The sequence below is a fragment of the Colletes latitarsis genome, chromosome 11 (assembly GCF_051014445.1).
Source record: "Colletes latitarsis isolate SP2378_abdomen chromosome 11, iyColLati1, whole genome shotgun sequence".
Lineage (NCBI taxonomy): Eukaryota > Metazoa > Arthropoda > Insecta > Hymenoptera > Colletidae > Colletes > Colletes latitarsis.
The window spans coordinates 25,425,373-25,438,848 of NC_135144.1; the positions used below are offsets into that span (position 1 = coordinate 25,425,373).

At 34.8% G+C, this 13,476-nt stretch overlaps 1 protein-coding gene across 2 annotated transcripts in view; it reads left to right on the forward strand.

Annotated features, from left to right (window-relative positions):
• The window catches only part of LOC143348266 (uncharacterized), a 66,505-nt gene that overhangs the window by 28,438 nt on the left and 24,591 nt on the right, over nucleotides 1–13,476 (forward strand). For both annotated transcript variants that reach the window (XM_076778286.1, XM_076778285.1), the window contains exon 4: nucleotides 8,654–8,730. In XM_076778286.1, the coding sequence (XP_076634401.1) occupies nucleotides 8,685–8,730 (46 nt within the window). In that variant the 5' untranslated portion in view covers nucleotides 8,654–8,684. The remainder of the gene's footprint in view (nucleotides 1–8,653; nucleotides 8,731–13,476) is intronic.

Sequence of the window (13,476 nt, forward strand, 5' to 3'; positions counted from 1 at the left end):
TTACCGACACGTGGACTTCGAATATAATATTACGTGGGTCGTTTGAAAATTTCGAGCTTTATTTAGCGACGTTCCAGAGCTCTCGTGCCATTTTGAAGCACTCGTTTCTCGAAGGTTTTCAATTTTGAGAACAGATCGAAGTTCGAATTTCTAAACTAAAAATGTCCTTTTTGTGTACGTGTTACGTTAAATCGTTCGATGAACGAGATACAGAAATAAAAAGTAAACTGCAACAGCGAAATTGCGTAATGCGAGAAGTTTCTAAACGAATAATGAAATCAAATGTACGAATGCGCTTGTGTACAACATGAATGAATGGTTCTTTATGTTTCTTAAAGGTGTGTTGAGTTCTCTAATGTACACATTACCGAAGGCAGTGCCTTAATTGCGAGAGATAAAATCTAACGATATGTTAATCTAAATGTTATGTGAATGCGAAATGTGAGGTTATGTTGTGCTTTGGTGCAGACCGCAAACGTTTGGTATTACTTGGACCGGAAACGAGTCGCGAGGCTCGTCATTCTTTTTAGGAACATAAACTTTATAGAATTTTAATAATAACAGTGATAACCTACAAACTGATGGTTTTAGGTGATAATTTGCGAGTGGATTTCGTTTTCGAAGATCGTTTTTGCTAATTACCATCGGTTTTTTTAAGGTAAACGTTTGTTTCAACGAGGAAAAGTTCTCGTTTGTTAGCAATTGCGGTTGAAACGGTAGGATTAGACATTACTATTATTACGTTTATTCTTGGCACGGAGAGAGTACCGTACCCCATTCGAGGCAAATTGGAGGAAACTGGTTTATTAGAACGCGAAACTTTCAGCAGAAAAGTGCACGCGTAAAAAGTAGAAGGCATCACGGTTATTAATTTATTGCTCGCACAGGAAACACGCGAGCCGGTAATTTTGTTTCGACTTCACAGCAACGTATCTAACTTAATATCGATCGTCATCCGCATACCTCGAAGCTTACATGTCGATATCGTTCGACGCATAACTTTGTATCTCTTTGTAGCGAGCGAATAAACCGTCATTTGTAACGAAATTCTTAAAAAAAAAAAAAACAATTCAAAATTTACATAGTTTGGTACATTCCCTTTAGAAAAATTGCTATGAAAATCCCTTGCAAGAGAAAAACTTACGAAAAAAAAAAAGTAACTCGGTGGGGATTCGAACTCACTACCGAAAGATTCGTAGTTAATTGTTTTACCGTTTTACCCAAAACTTAATTTGCAAACTAAGAATTATTTCTTTAAATTATCATTTCTCTAAATTCTGTTCCCTTGTTAGGACAATGATGTTGCTGTTTCGCGAAACACACGTGTAGGGAATTCACGCGGAAGAGAAGTTGGAAAATGGTAGTTTAAGTAGCATTATCTTGTATCGCGGTAAGGAAAGAGTATAATTAAGCGGAATTAAAGCATATAGTGATGGTGACACGTGCCTCGTATATACTTACAATTCGTAATACTTTCGTGAAAGTCAAACACATGGTAAAGTATTATTATTTAAGACGATTTGTACCTTTTACTTATTCTCGTGGAAATTCCTTTCTTTTCAATTACACGTTTCCTTGCAACTGCGATCTCCGATGGAATGATCGAAAATGTGTTCGTCAATTACTCGCGACACGGTAGCAAAGAGCAAACTGGCCACCGGGTCAAATTGAGTTTTACATGATTGCCATAGATCATGCGTGTCAAACTCAATTTGATCCGAGGGCCAATTTGCTACCGCATCGTGGATTGCAGACAATTATTTTACAACGAACAAAAATATTCCAAAGACTGTTTTACAATCACACTAATACCAGTAAAATTATTTCATATAATTTTAGTCTCTCGACAAATATATTTTTTATTTTTTTCTACGTTAAATTGCATTGATGCAATTTTCCTACAGTTTTATATTATTACAATGCATATAATATATAAAGACAATTTTACAGTCACACTAACACCAGCAGAAATCGAAAGAATAAATTTTTCATGAACAAAATTATTTCGTATAGTTTTATAGTCTCTTGATAAATATATTTTTTGTTTTTTCTCTATGTTAAATTGTGTTGATGCAATTTTCCTACAGTTTTACATTATTACAATGCATATAATACAGGGTGTTCGACCACCCCTGGAAAAAATTTTAATAGGGGATTTTAGAGACTAAAATAAGACGAAAATGAAGGATACCAATTTGTTGATGGAGGCTTCGTTGAAAAGTTATTAACAATTAAATTCAAAAATTTCAAATCGTTCCGGAAAAATTATTTTCATTTGTGGGGATCAATTACAATCATTTTTGGTCATTACACATACCCCCGAAATCCTACGCATTTTCGAGAAAAAAATTCGAGTAGGTACTGAAAGTTTTAGACGAAATTAAAAAATTTCAAATCGTACTAAAAAAATTATATTTAGTTACAGGGGTCAATTACAATCATTTTTGGTCATTATACATACCCTCGAAATCCTACACACTTTCGAGAAAAAAATTCCTTACCGAAAATCTAATTAGGTGCCTGAATTTTTCGACGAAAAAAAAAAAATTTCAAATCGTTCTGGAAAAATTATTTTCGTTTGGAGGAGTCAATTGTAATCATTTTTCGTGAATAGACATACCCTCGAAATTCTACCCACTTTTGAGAAAAAAATTCGAGAAGGTGTGAAATTTTTTAATTAAATTAAAATATTTCAAATCGTTCTGAAAAAAATATTGTTAGCTGTGGGGGTCAATTACAATTATTTTCGGTGAATAGACATAACCCCGAAATCCTACACACTTTCGAGAAAAAAATTCAGTTCGTGCGGAACTTTAAACATTAATAACTTTTTAACGAAGCCTCCATGAACAAATTGGTATTCTTGATTTTCGTCTTAGTTTGGCCTCTAGAATCCCTCATTAAAATTTTTCCCAGGAGTGGCCGACCACCCTGTATATAAAGACAATTTTATAATCACACTAATACCAGCAGAAATCGAAAGAATAAATTTTTCTTAAACAAAATTATTTCGTATAGTTTTACAGTCTCTCAACAAATATATTTTTTGTTTTTTTTCTACGTTAAATTGTGTTGATGCAATTTTCCTACAGTTTTACATTATTACAATGCATATAAAGACAATTTTACAATCACACTAATACCAGCAGAAATCGAAAGAATAAATTTTTCATGAACAAAATTATTTCGTATAATTTTACAGTCTCTCGACAAATATATTTTTTGTTTTTTCTCTACGTTAAATTGCGTTGATGCAGTTTTCTCAGTGTTTTAGGAACATTGCTACGATGTTTGTAATAAAATATCGAAGCAGGCCTAAAAAAATAACGAATCGTGCAGCCTGTCTGATGTTGGTGAATTAAACATGAATACGGAAAAACATGCAGTGGCAGTATAGTTGTAAATGTTTTATGAGTACCGGATACAATCCATCAGAAATCGAGTCGATAAATCGTATTAATAAATAAAAGCCTGTTTGCGCCGCCCTGAGGAATTGTTTTTAACGTCGAAAACGTTTAAATAGTTAGTTATTCGATGAGTGGTCGTCGATTTAAAACGCGAACGATTCTGAGTGGAAGTCGCATTAAACAGTATCCGGATAAAGGATTCAACAGGGTTTGCATTTTTCGTTGAAACGCTGGGAGATGAACGGACGGCTTATCTCGATTCGTTCGGGTAAAAGGCGCGTAAAGAACGCAATAGCCTTTTCTATTATCGTGAGAAGAGCAGTCCAATCAACGGGAACAAAGAGCGCGAAAGTGAAAGGGCGTTGGCGGGAAAATGCAGCTTTTTAAATGCGCCACTCCGGGCTGGAGAGTTCTCACAAGCACGATCGAACTATTATCCGACACAATAATTGCCGTTGTGCAACTGCAGCCCGCGAAATGAAAAGTACGGTCGAAGGGAACCGATTTGTCGCTGGAGAAACGTTCGCAGACATCGACGGAGAAAGGGAATTAATTTTAACCTCGCAACAAAATTACGAAGATGACAAATTCTATCAGAAACATTCCTAACGATATGGAACCGTGTGTCGACAGTTTATTACTAACGAGTTTTTATGCAAATTCATATTTTTATTGATAGAATCAATGAAATGGGAGTTTTGTAGAGGGTTGCCCACTAAATATAATAATTCTCATTAAGTAAGGCAATTCTAACAGGCTCGAGTGCTTGCGAGAGAAACAAGAGCGTAGTCCTCTGGTGGCGAGTGCAAGAACTGTCGCCACACTCGTATCATGCTTTATTTTTTTATATTTTTGTATATCGAGTGCACTTTCAGAAGAATTGAAATTCCCCATAAATGCATAAACATTAGTCTATCTATTACGAAACTGAATGTTTGATGAGCTTGCAAACCAAATTTTACATTACATTCGAACGATCCTCGTCTTCGTACTTCCCCACTGGATCCAATTTCATTAATTAAATCGTCTCCGGTGGGAATATCGTGATTTCGTGAATTTGACAATGTTCATCGACGAAGAAGCCTAATCGTCCAGGTACAGTGTACGTACATAATTCTCCGACGTGTTTAGCATCGTTATCTTGTTTAACCCTACGAGTTCGATGCCCGAACAGAACAATGTATCGACCCACGGACCATCGCTGGGGGTCGATGGTTTACATTTCTCTATTTATGAATGGGAACTCGAGCGTTTAAGAACCGTTGTGTCGGGTATTATTTTTCGTACGCTGTCTGCCTCGCTTCTTGCATCGATCTGCGTCAGGGGTACTCGCGACGGAATCCATGTTTGTGTTTCTTCGAACTTCGGAGGTTCGAGAAACCCCGGGCAGCTGTGTAATTAAAACCCCATTCGGGCGGCTCGTTTGAGTCCAATCAGCTTCGACAACGAAGTCTCGTGCAAATCTCGTTCGGTGGTGGATTCGGGAGAGCTTAACGGAGGGCTGACAAAAAATGGCGGAAGATAAAAATGTCAGAGTTTTAGTCGACGAATTAAAAAATCGTTCGAGACGATCGAGTACATGTTTCTCTACTCTAAAATAATTACTATAATCGTTGCTGCTCTAACAAGGGTATTTTAAAAATTTCAGTACAATTTTGTTATCGCGAACGTTTGGTTCTACGTCCTTGGAACACTTTCGTGAACCAGTGTCCGTATAAAAGGTGATCTCGTTGGTCAGACCAAGAAGGCGTATAAGATACTGCGAACGAAAACGCCCGACAGAATGAGAGTTCGTTCCCGCTAAGTTGTATTAATTTAATTGACGAGCCTTGAAGTCGACCTCCTTTGAGCGACTACAATCTAAACGATCCCTACGAAGCACATTGAGACTGTCGTTTGTTATGTGTAGCCACGCACCTATGAATCATTCTTCAAATGGCAGACTAAACAACTCACTGTCCTTTAATTTTTAACCACAACTGTGTAAAATGGTGAATAATTTGTTTCTTTCTTTGAATTTTGTAACAGCACCGACTGCTTGGTCTTTAGCTGTAGTTCTTGTGTTTTATGTAATCCTTATTTTATTTTTTTTTCTTTCTCCTTTATATCTTCTCTGTTATACTTGTTATTCTGCAAAATGTCAGTGGTTTTCTTATGTTGTTTATATCATTGTTTAGTGCTTGGTGTAGTGATCTTTTCATTTGTAATCTGTTCATCTAATGTAATCTCCTTTTTCTGCCTGTCGAACTTCCATAGCATGCATATAGCACGATAATAATAAAACCTGAATTAGGTTCTCCATTTGTAGAACAGAGTCAAGTATTTCTCAATTAAGACCAGGAAATAACCGAAGATTCTGGAATTAAGGTTACGATGATTGCCAATGGCGAATAAAGAAGCAGAAATTAGTAAAAAATTGTTTGAACGAGTGGACACGTCGACGTGGATGTCCGTGAATCACCTCAAACCTTGCACTCTGACATCTAGCCTCACCTTGAATACAAATGAGCCAATTAATCACGCAAAAGTTCGTTGTGCCCAATGTGGAACGATAAACAAGTTCTCTGGTTACATGCCCTGTTAACTTGGAAAATTATGTCAAGTAAAGCTTGTTTCGCTGCAAGTCTAGCATCTTGTTCGTTTCTCGAGATGCTTTACCTTGCAGGATATGCAGGGTGTTCGGCCACCCCTGGCGAAAATTTTAATGGGCGATTCTAGAGGCCAAAATAAGACGAAAGTTAAAAAGTAAACAAATAAATTCAAAAATTTCAAATCGTTGTAAAAAAATTATTCTCGATTGCGGGGGTCAATTACAATCATTTTTAGTCATTACACATATCCTCGAAATCCCACCCAGTTTCGAGAAAAAAATTCGAAAAAGTGTGAAATTTTTCGGCGAAAAAAAAATTTTTCAAATCGTTTTAAAAAAATTATTTTCAATTGTGGGGGTCAATTGCAATCATTTTTAGTCATTACACATACCCTCGAAATCCCACCCAGTTTCGAGAAAAAAATTCGAGAAGGTGTGAAGTTTTTCGACAAAATTCAAAAATTTCAAATCGTTTCGAAAAAATTATTTTCGGTTGCGGGGGTCAATTACAATCATTTTTAGTCATTACACATATCCTCGAAATCCCACCCAGTTTCGAGAAAAAAAATCGAAAAGGTGTGAAGTTTTTCGACAAAATTAAAAAATTTCAAATCGTTTTGAAAAAATTATTTTCGGTAATGGGGGTCAATTACAATCATTTTTTATCATTAGACATATCTTCGAAAGTCCACCCAGTTTCGAGAAAAAAATTCGAGAAGGTGTGAAATTTTTCGGCGAAACAAAAATTTTTCAAATCGTTTTAAAAAAATTATTTTCAGTTGCGGGGGTCAATTGCAATCAATTTTGGTGAATAGACATACCCTCGAAATCCCACCTAGTTTCGAGAAAAAAATTCGAGAAGGTGTGAAGTTTTTCGACAAAATTAAAAAATTTCAAATCGTTTCGAAAAAATTATTTTCGGTAATGGGGGTCAATTACAATCATTTTTTATCATTAGACATATCCTCGAAATCCCACCCAGTTTCGAGAAAAAAAATCGAAAAGGTGTGAAGTTTTTCGACAAAATTAAAAAATTTCAAATCGTTTTGAAAAAATTATTTTCGGTAATGGGGGTCAATTACAATCATTTTTTATCATTAGACATATCTTCGAAAGTCCACCCAGTTTCGAGAAAAAAATTCGAGAAGGTGTGAAATTTTTCTGCGAAAAAAAAATTTTTCAAATCGTTCTAAAAAAATTATTTTCAGTTGTAGGGGTCAATTGCAATCATTTTTAGTCATTACATATACCCTCGAAATCCCACCCAGTTTCGAGAAAAAAATTCGAGAAGGTGTGAAATTTTTCTGCGAAAAAAAAATTTTTAAATCGTTCTAAAAAAATTATTTTCAGTTGTGGGGGTCAATTGCAATCATTTTTAGTCATTACACATACCCTCGAAATCCCACCCAGTTTCGAGAAAAAAATTCGAGAAGGTGTGAAATTTTTCGGCGGAAAAAAAAATTTCAAATCGTTCTAAAAAAATTATTTTCAGTTGTGGGGGTCAATTGCAATCATTTTTGGTCATTACACATACCCTCGAAATCCCACCCAGTTTCGAGAAAAAAATTCGAGAAGGTGTGAAATTTTTCGGCGGAAAAAAAAATTTCAAATCGTCTCGAAAAAATTATTTTCGATAATGGGGGTCAATTACAATTATTTTTTATCATTAGACATACCCTCGAAATCCCACCCAGTTTCGAGAAAAAAATTCGAGAAGGTGTGAAATTTTTCAAATCATTCTAAAAAAATTAGAGACCTCGATAAACATCATTCACGGTCGAATTGTATAATTGAAACTGTGACACGTTGTTTTTTATTCGAAAATAAGCGTGTAATCGATCATTTAAATAATTATAACGTTTTAGAGCGAAATTACCACGTTGACTGCCACGACGGTCACCGGTGACCGGCTTGAACTTAGAACGCGTTGCAATTCAATGATCCAGTGGTTACTTTTTGCAAATACTACTTGTTATTCCTCTTTCTAATGCAAAATTTGCATTTGTACGAACTCTGGACTGTTCAGAAAATAAATTACGAAACAAAGATGGACGTAATTCTCGTCTAAATAAAAATAAATACTGTGATCTAAATACGAGTTGTACCTCGGTTATTCGTGTTTTTGTACCATTTATCTTTTACATCGGAGCTTTCGGAATTATCTTCAGCTTTTTAAAACCGTAACGCTGTAATTTGTTTCGTTTATCTTTCCAGTCCAGAAACGAGTCCATCGAGTAACGTTAACCTAGTTCGAAAATTGCCTCGGGTGGGCGTTTTTGCTTTTTATTCGAAATAGCATTCCGCCATATTTATTTCGTCGCGCGGCCATTGTTCGAGGACGCTGTGATTTTTACGAATATTTCACGATTTCACGATTTCTCTTTCGCTGGCTTTTTATTATTTATGATATACGGTCCGAAAAGAATTATGGTTGCAGTGTTTCGTTCTTTTAAAGCCGCTATTCTGCGTACAGATGTATAGGCTGTACCATTTAAATCGATCCTTCGAAACTGGCTGTATCAAAAAGTTCCTGCATAGTTATCGAAAATGCACGTTGTGCCGAAAGAAAACTTAATATTAGCAAACTGAAACGATTATTTATAGAAACGATGTTTTTTGCGAGGAATTGTAAATCGAAACGTGATCTTTATTGCAGATTTGGCGAGGAGATCTAACGAACGGCGAAGATGACTCGAAGAAGAAGAGTTCCTCTCGCGTTAAACGTATGCATAGGTAAGAATACATTATAAACCAGTATTTATCGATCGATTTGCATAATTCATTGAGTCGTAAATACATAATGCACATCCACGGGGCAGTTTGAAGGTCGGGGTTGCCGATTATTGCGATGTTTAAACAATCGTGCATCGATTGTTCCAAAATAACACGATCCTGAAAAGTCAATAGCGATAAATACATCGATGCATGGAATAATTAGTGAAATCAACTTTTGAAATCAGCTGTGAGCTTGTAAATTTAATTAAAACGATAATTTGCATTTGTTTCTTCATCAGAATTTTTTTACTAACGCGATTCTACAAAAAATATAACTGTATTTTAAATATCAAACAACTAAACACGTGTCATATGAAAAATGTGTTAATTTGAAATTAGTATATGATTAGATATGACGTGATACAATCATAGACGATAATATATATTTATCGATGATATTATTCCACAATCTACGATCCCATACACAGAGTGTTCGGCCAGTCATGGGAAAAATTTTAAAGGGAGATTCTAGAGGCCAAAACACGACGAAAATCAAGAATATCAATTTCTTGATTGAGGCTTCATTGAAAAGTTATTAAAAAATTAAATTAAAAAATTTCAAATCATTCTGAAAAAATTATTTTTGGTTGCGGGGTTCAATTACAATCATTTTTGGTGAATACACATACCCCCGAAATCCTACCCACTTTCGAGAAAAAAATTCGAGAAACTGAAATTTTTCGACAAAATTAAAAAATTTCGAATCGTTCTAAAAAAATTATTTTCAATTGCGGGGGTCAATTACAATCATTTTTGGTGAATAGACATACCCCCGAAATCCTACCCACTTTCGAGAAAAAAATTCGAGAAAGTGTCAAATTTTTCGACAAAATTAAAAAATTTCGAATCGTTCTAAAAAAATTATTTTCAATTGCGGGGGTCAATTATAATCATTTTTAGTCATTAGACATACCCCCGAAATCCTACCCACTTTCGAGAAAAAAATTCGAGAAAGTGTCAAATTTTTCGACAAAATTAAAAAATTTCGAATCGTTCTAAAAAAATTATTTTCAATTGCGGGGGTCAATTACAATCATTTTTGGTGAATAGACATACCCCCGAAATCCTACCCACTTTCGAGAAAAAAATTCGAGAAACTGTGAAATTTTTCGACAAAATTAAAAAATTTCGAATCGTTCTAAAAAAATTATTTTTGGTTGCGGGGTTCAATTGCAATCATTTTTAGTCATTAGACATACCCCCGAAATCCTACCCACTTTCGAGAAAAAAATTCGAGAAACTGTGAAATTTTTCGACAAAATTAAAAAATTTCGAATCGTTCTAAAAAAATTATTTTCAATTGCGGGGGTCAATTACAATCATTTTTGGTGAATAGACATACCCTCGAAATCCTATCCACTTTCGAGAAAAAAATTCGAGAAAGTGTCAAATTTTTCGACAAAATTAAAAAATTTCAAATCGTTCTAAAAAAATTATTTTCAATTGCGGGGTTCAATTGCAATCATTTTTAGTCATTAGACATACCCCCGAAATCCTACCCACTTTCGAGAAAAAAATTCGAGAATGTATCAAATTTTTCGACAAAATTAAAAAATTTCGAATCGTTCTAAAAAAATTATTTTCAATTGCGGGTGTCAATTACAATCATTTTTGGTGAATAGACATACCCTCGAAATCCTACCCACTTTCGAGAAAAAAATTCGAGAAACTGTGAAATTTTTCGACAAAATTAAAAAATTTCGAATCGTTCTAAAAAAATTATTTTCAATTGCGGGGGTCAATTACAATAATTTTTGGTGAATAGACATACCCTCGAAATCCTGCGCATTTTCGAGAAAAAAATTCAATACTTGCGGAACTTTGAACGTTAATAACTTTTTAACGAAGTCTCCATCAGCAAATTAGTATTCTTGATTTTCGTCTTATTTTGGCGTCTAGAATCTCCCATTAAAATTTTTCCCACCCTGTATATAGTATGATCAGAATGGTGGACAACAATACACGTCCAGATATACCTATATTATATTGTTGCATATATGACATCAGATATGGCCCTATATGGCTCACGAATGGTTCGCATTCAGTCATCTATTCTCACATTTAATACGAATCTGATCCTAATCTATTCATATGCAGCCATACATAATCATTTCTGACCAATTCAATTCGTAAGAAACATATGCAACACAAAAGGGCTGATCTCGAATAAAAAAATTCTTTAACAAAGTACATTCCTCAAAAAATAGTCATTCAAATAATCTTCTAGTTTCTTCCAACTTTTTTCATTCGTGTTCCAAACAGATGTTTATTACGAACGACTGAAACAATCATAATCCGTCGTCGATCGTTTTCGTTCTCAAAATTTTCCCAATTTCTCGCTTTCTACGTGCAAACGCGATCGCGGCGCGCTACGGAATATCTGTCACGGTGAAAAGTAAATTACTCGCGTCGAGTATTTCGTCATAACTTTCGCGTGCACGTAACGTGGATTTCCATCGAGGCGAGCGTTAGATCGTCGCGTCCTGTTGCTTCGCGAAAACCGTGATGCAAAAGGTTGCCAATCGAGTCGACCGCACGAACTGTGCAGGCACGAAGTACTGTTAGGATCGCTGCACCGTCTCGGACTGTAACTTAACTGTAACACTTGCCCTGACAATATGAATTCGCAGTCGCCTCGAGCTGTATGACAACCGATACTTTGAACGTTCCTTCTACCGACGCGAATTTTTACCGTAACGCTCGCTTCCGCGATCTCGACGTGTACTCCTTTTCCTTAGATCCTTTTATCGTCACAGTACACTGACACAGTGAAGTCGATACGAACACTTCTTACGAAGTAGCAGTTCCGCCATTGGTTATGTAATCGAACATGCAAATGTTATCAAATTTTGCTGGGTGAAATTTAAAGAAACATTTCAAATACAGCTTCAAATAATACACCCTATATAGCTCGATAATATTTTTATTTGGGAAGCAAAATATCGGTGAAAAAAGAATTTTTATTTTGGGTAATTCGAAGCACGCAAAATGACTTGTATAAAAAATTGCGAACTACGCCATTTTGAAGAAATATTTCAAATACTGTTTTAAATAATACACCCTATATAGCTCGATAATATTTTTATTTAGGAAGCAAAATATCGGTAAGAAAAGAATTATTATTTTGGGTAATTCGAAGCACGCAAAATGACACGTATAAAAAATTGCGAACTACGCCATTTTGAAGAAATATTTCAAATACTGTTTTAAATAATACACCCTATATAGCTCGATAATATTTTTATTTGGGAAGCAAAATATCGAATTACCCAAAAGAAAAGAATTTTTATTTTGGGTAATTCGAAGCACGCAAAATGACACGTATAAAAAATTGCAAACTACGCCATTTTGAAGAAATATTTCCAATACAGTTTTAAATAATACACCCTATATAGCTCAATAATATTTTTATTTGGGAAGCAAAATATCGGTGAAAAAAGAATTTTTATTTTGGGTAATTCGAAGCACGCAAAATGACACGTATAAAAAATTGCGAACTACGCCATTTTGAAGAAATATTTCAAATACTGTTTTAAATAATACACCCTATATAATATTTTTTTATAATATTTTTATTTGGGGAGCAAAATATCGGGGAAAGCATTTTTATTTTGGGTAATTCGAAGCATACAAAATGGCGCGCGTTTATGAAATTAAATTAGAGTGCTATTCGATGGAATTTTTTGATTCCTAAATCTAAGGTTCTTGCACCTTGAACCTATCACTTCAGAAGTTATATAAGCTTATTACAGTTAAAGAATAAAAGCCATAGACGATCCGATAACAGGGATTGCGTAAATTCATTTGTTCCAGTTACGTCGCCATTTTCGCCTCCAACAGAGTCCGTAGAAATTGCAGAACTATTACGTTCGTAATTTGTACTGTGTATTGCATAGCGAATCGTCGTGAAAAATAGTGTTGTCGAAATCGAAAGTCTCCGGGTATTTAGTCTACCCAAAAACTGGAATCGAATCGATTAAAGAATTAGAAAGCGAAATTTAATAAACGTACAAATTTATTCGTTCGATCGTTAACCCTTTGCACTCGAAACAATTATATTGTTGGTAGTTGAGATTTTTTTCAAGATTGAAAATCGTGGTAATTGATTAGGTTGCTCTTTTAAAACTTAAAATTTTTGTATTTATTCAACGCAGCCGTACGTAATTGTTTCTGGAGACTGCTTCAACCGCGTTTTGTTTTATAATTAACGTTCGTCGCAGCGACTGGACGTAAACGAAAAAGAACGTGAGCCTTTTCGTGTTTGACGAAGACTCCAGGAAAAACAAGCCCGCGTTCTTTTTAATTAACCGTAATTTCCTAGTTTATGGAAAACGATTGCGTATAGTAAAACGGAAGGCTCGAAACGACTCTCTTAATTTTAATTGTTTTCACAGATTTCAAAGTCAAACGTATTCGAATAATTACACTAATAGAGAATAGATATTTATTTAAATTTCTTCGTTTTTACGAGTACTAATATTTGAAATTAGGAAATATAAAACGTGTGATTACGTACGTATTGATTAACATTAACGAGGATGCAATTTGCAGGGAAATAAAAAAGAAATGGGTTCACGCATTATTAATTTTAAAAGGATTTTACGTACACGAAGTGGGCTGTAAAACTGAATGACCGAAACGTCGTAATAAACTTTTATTAATATTCAAGAGTTGCACGATATTACTAAACAAGATAGAGCAATA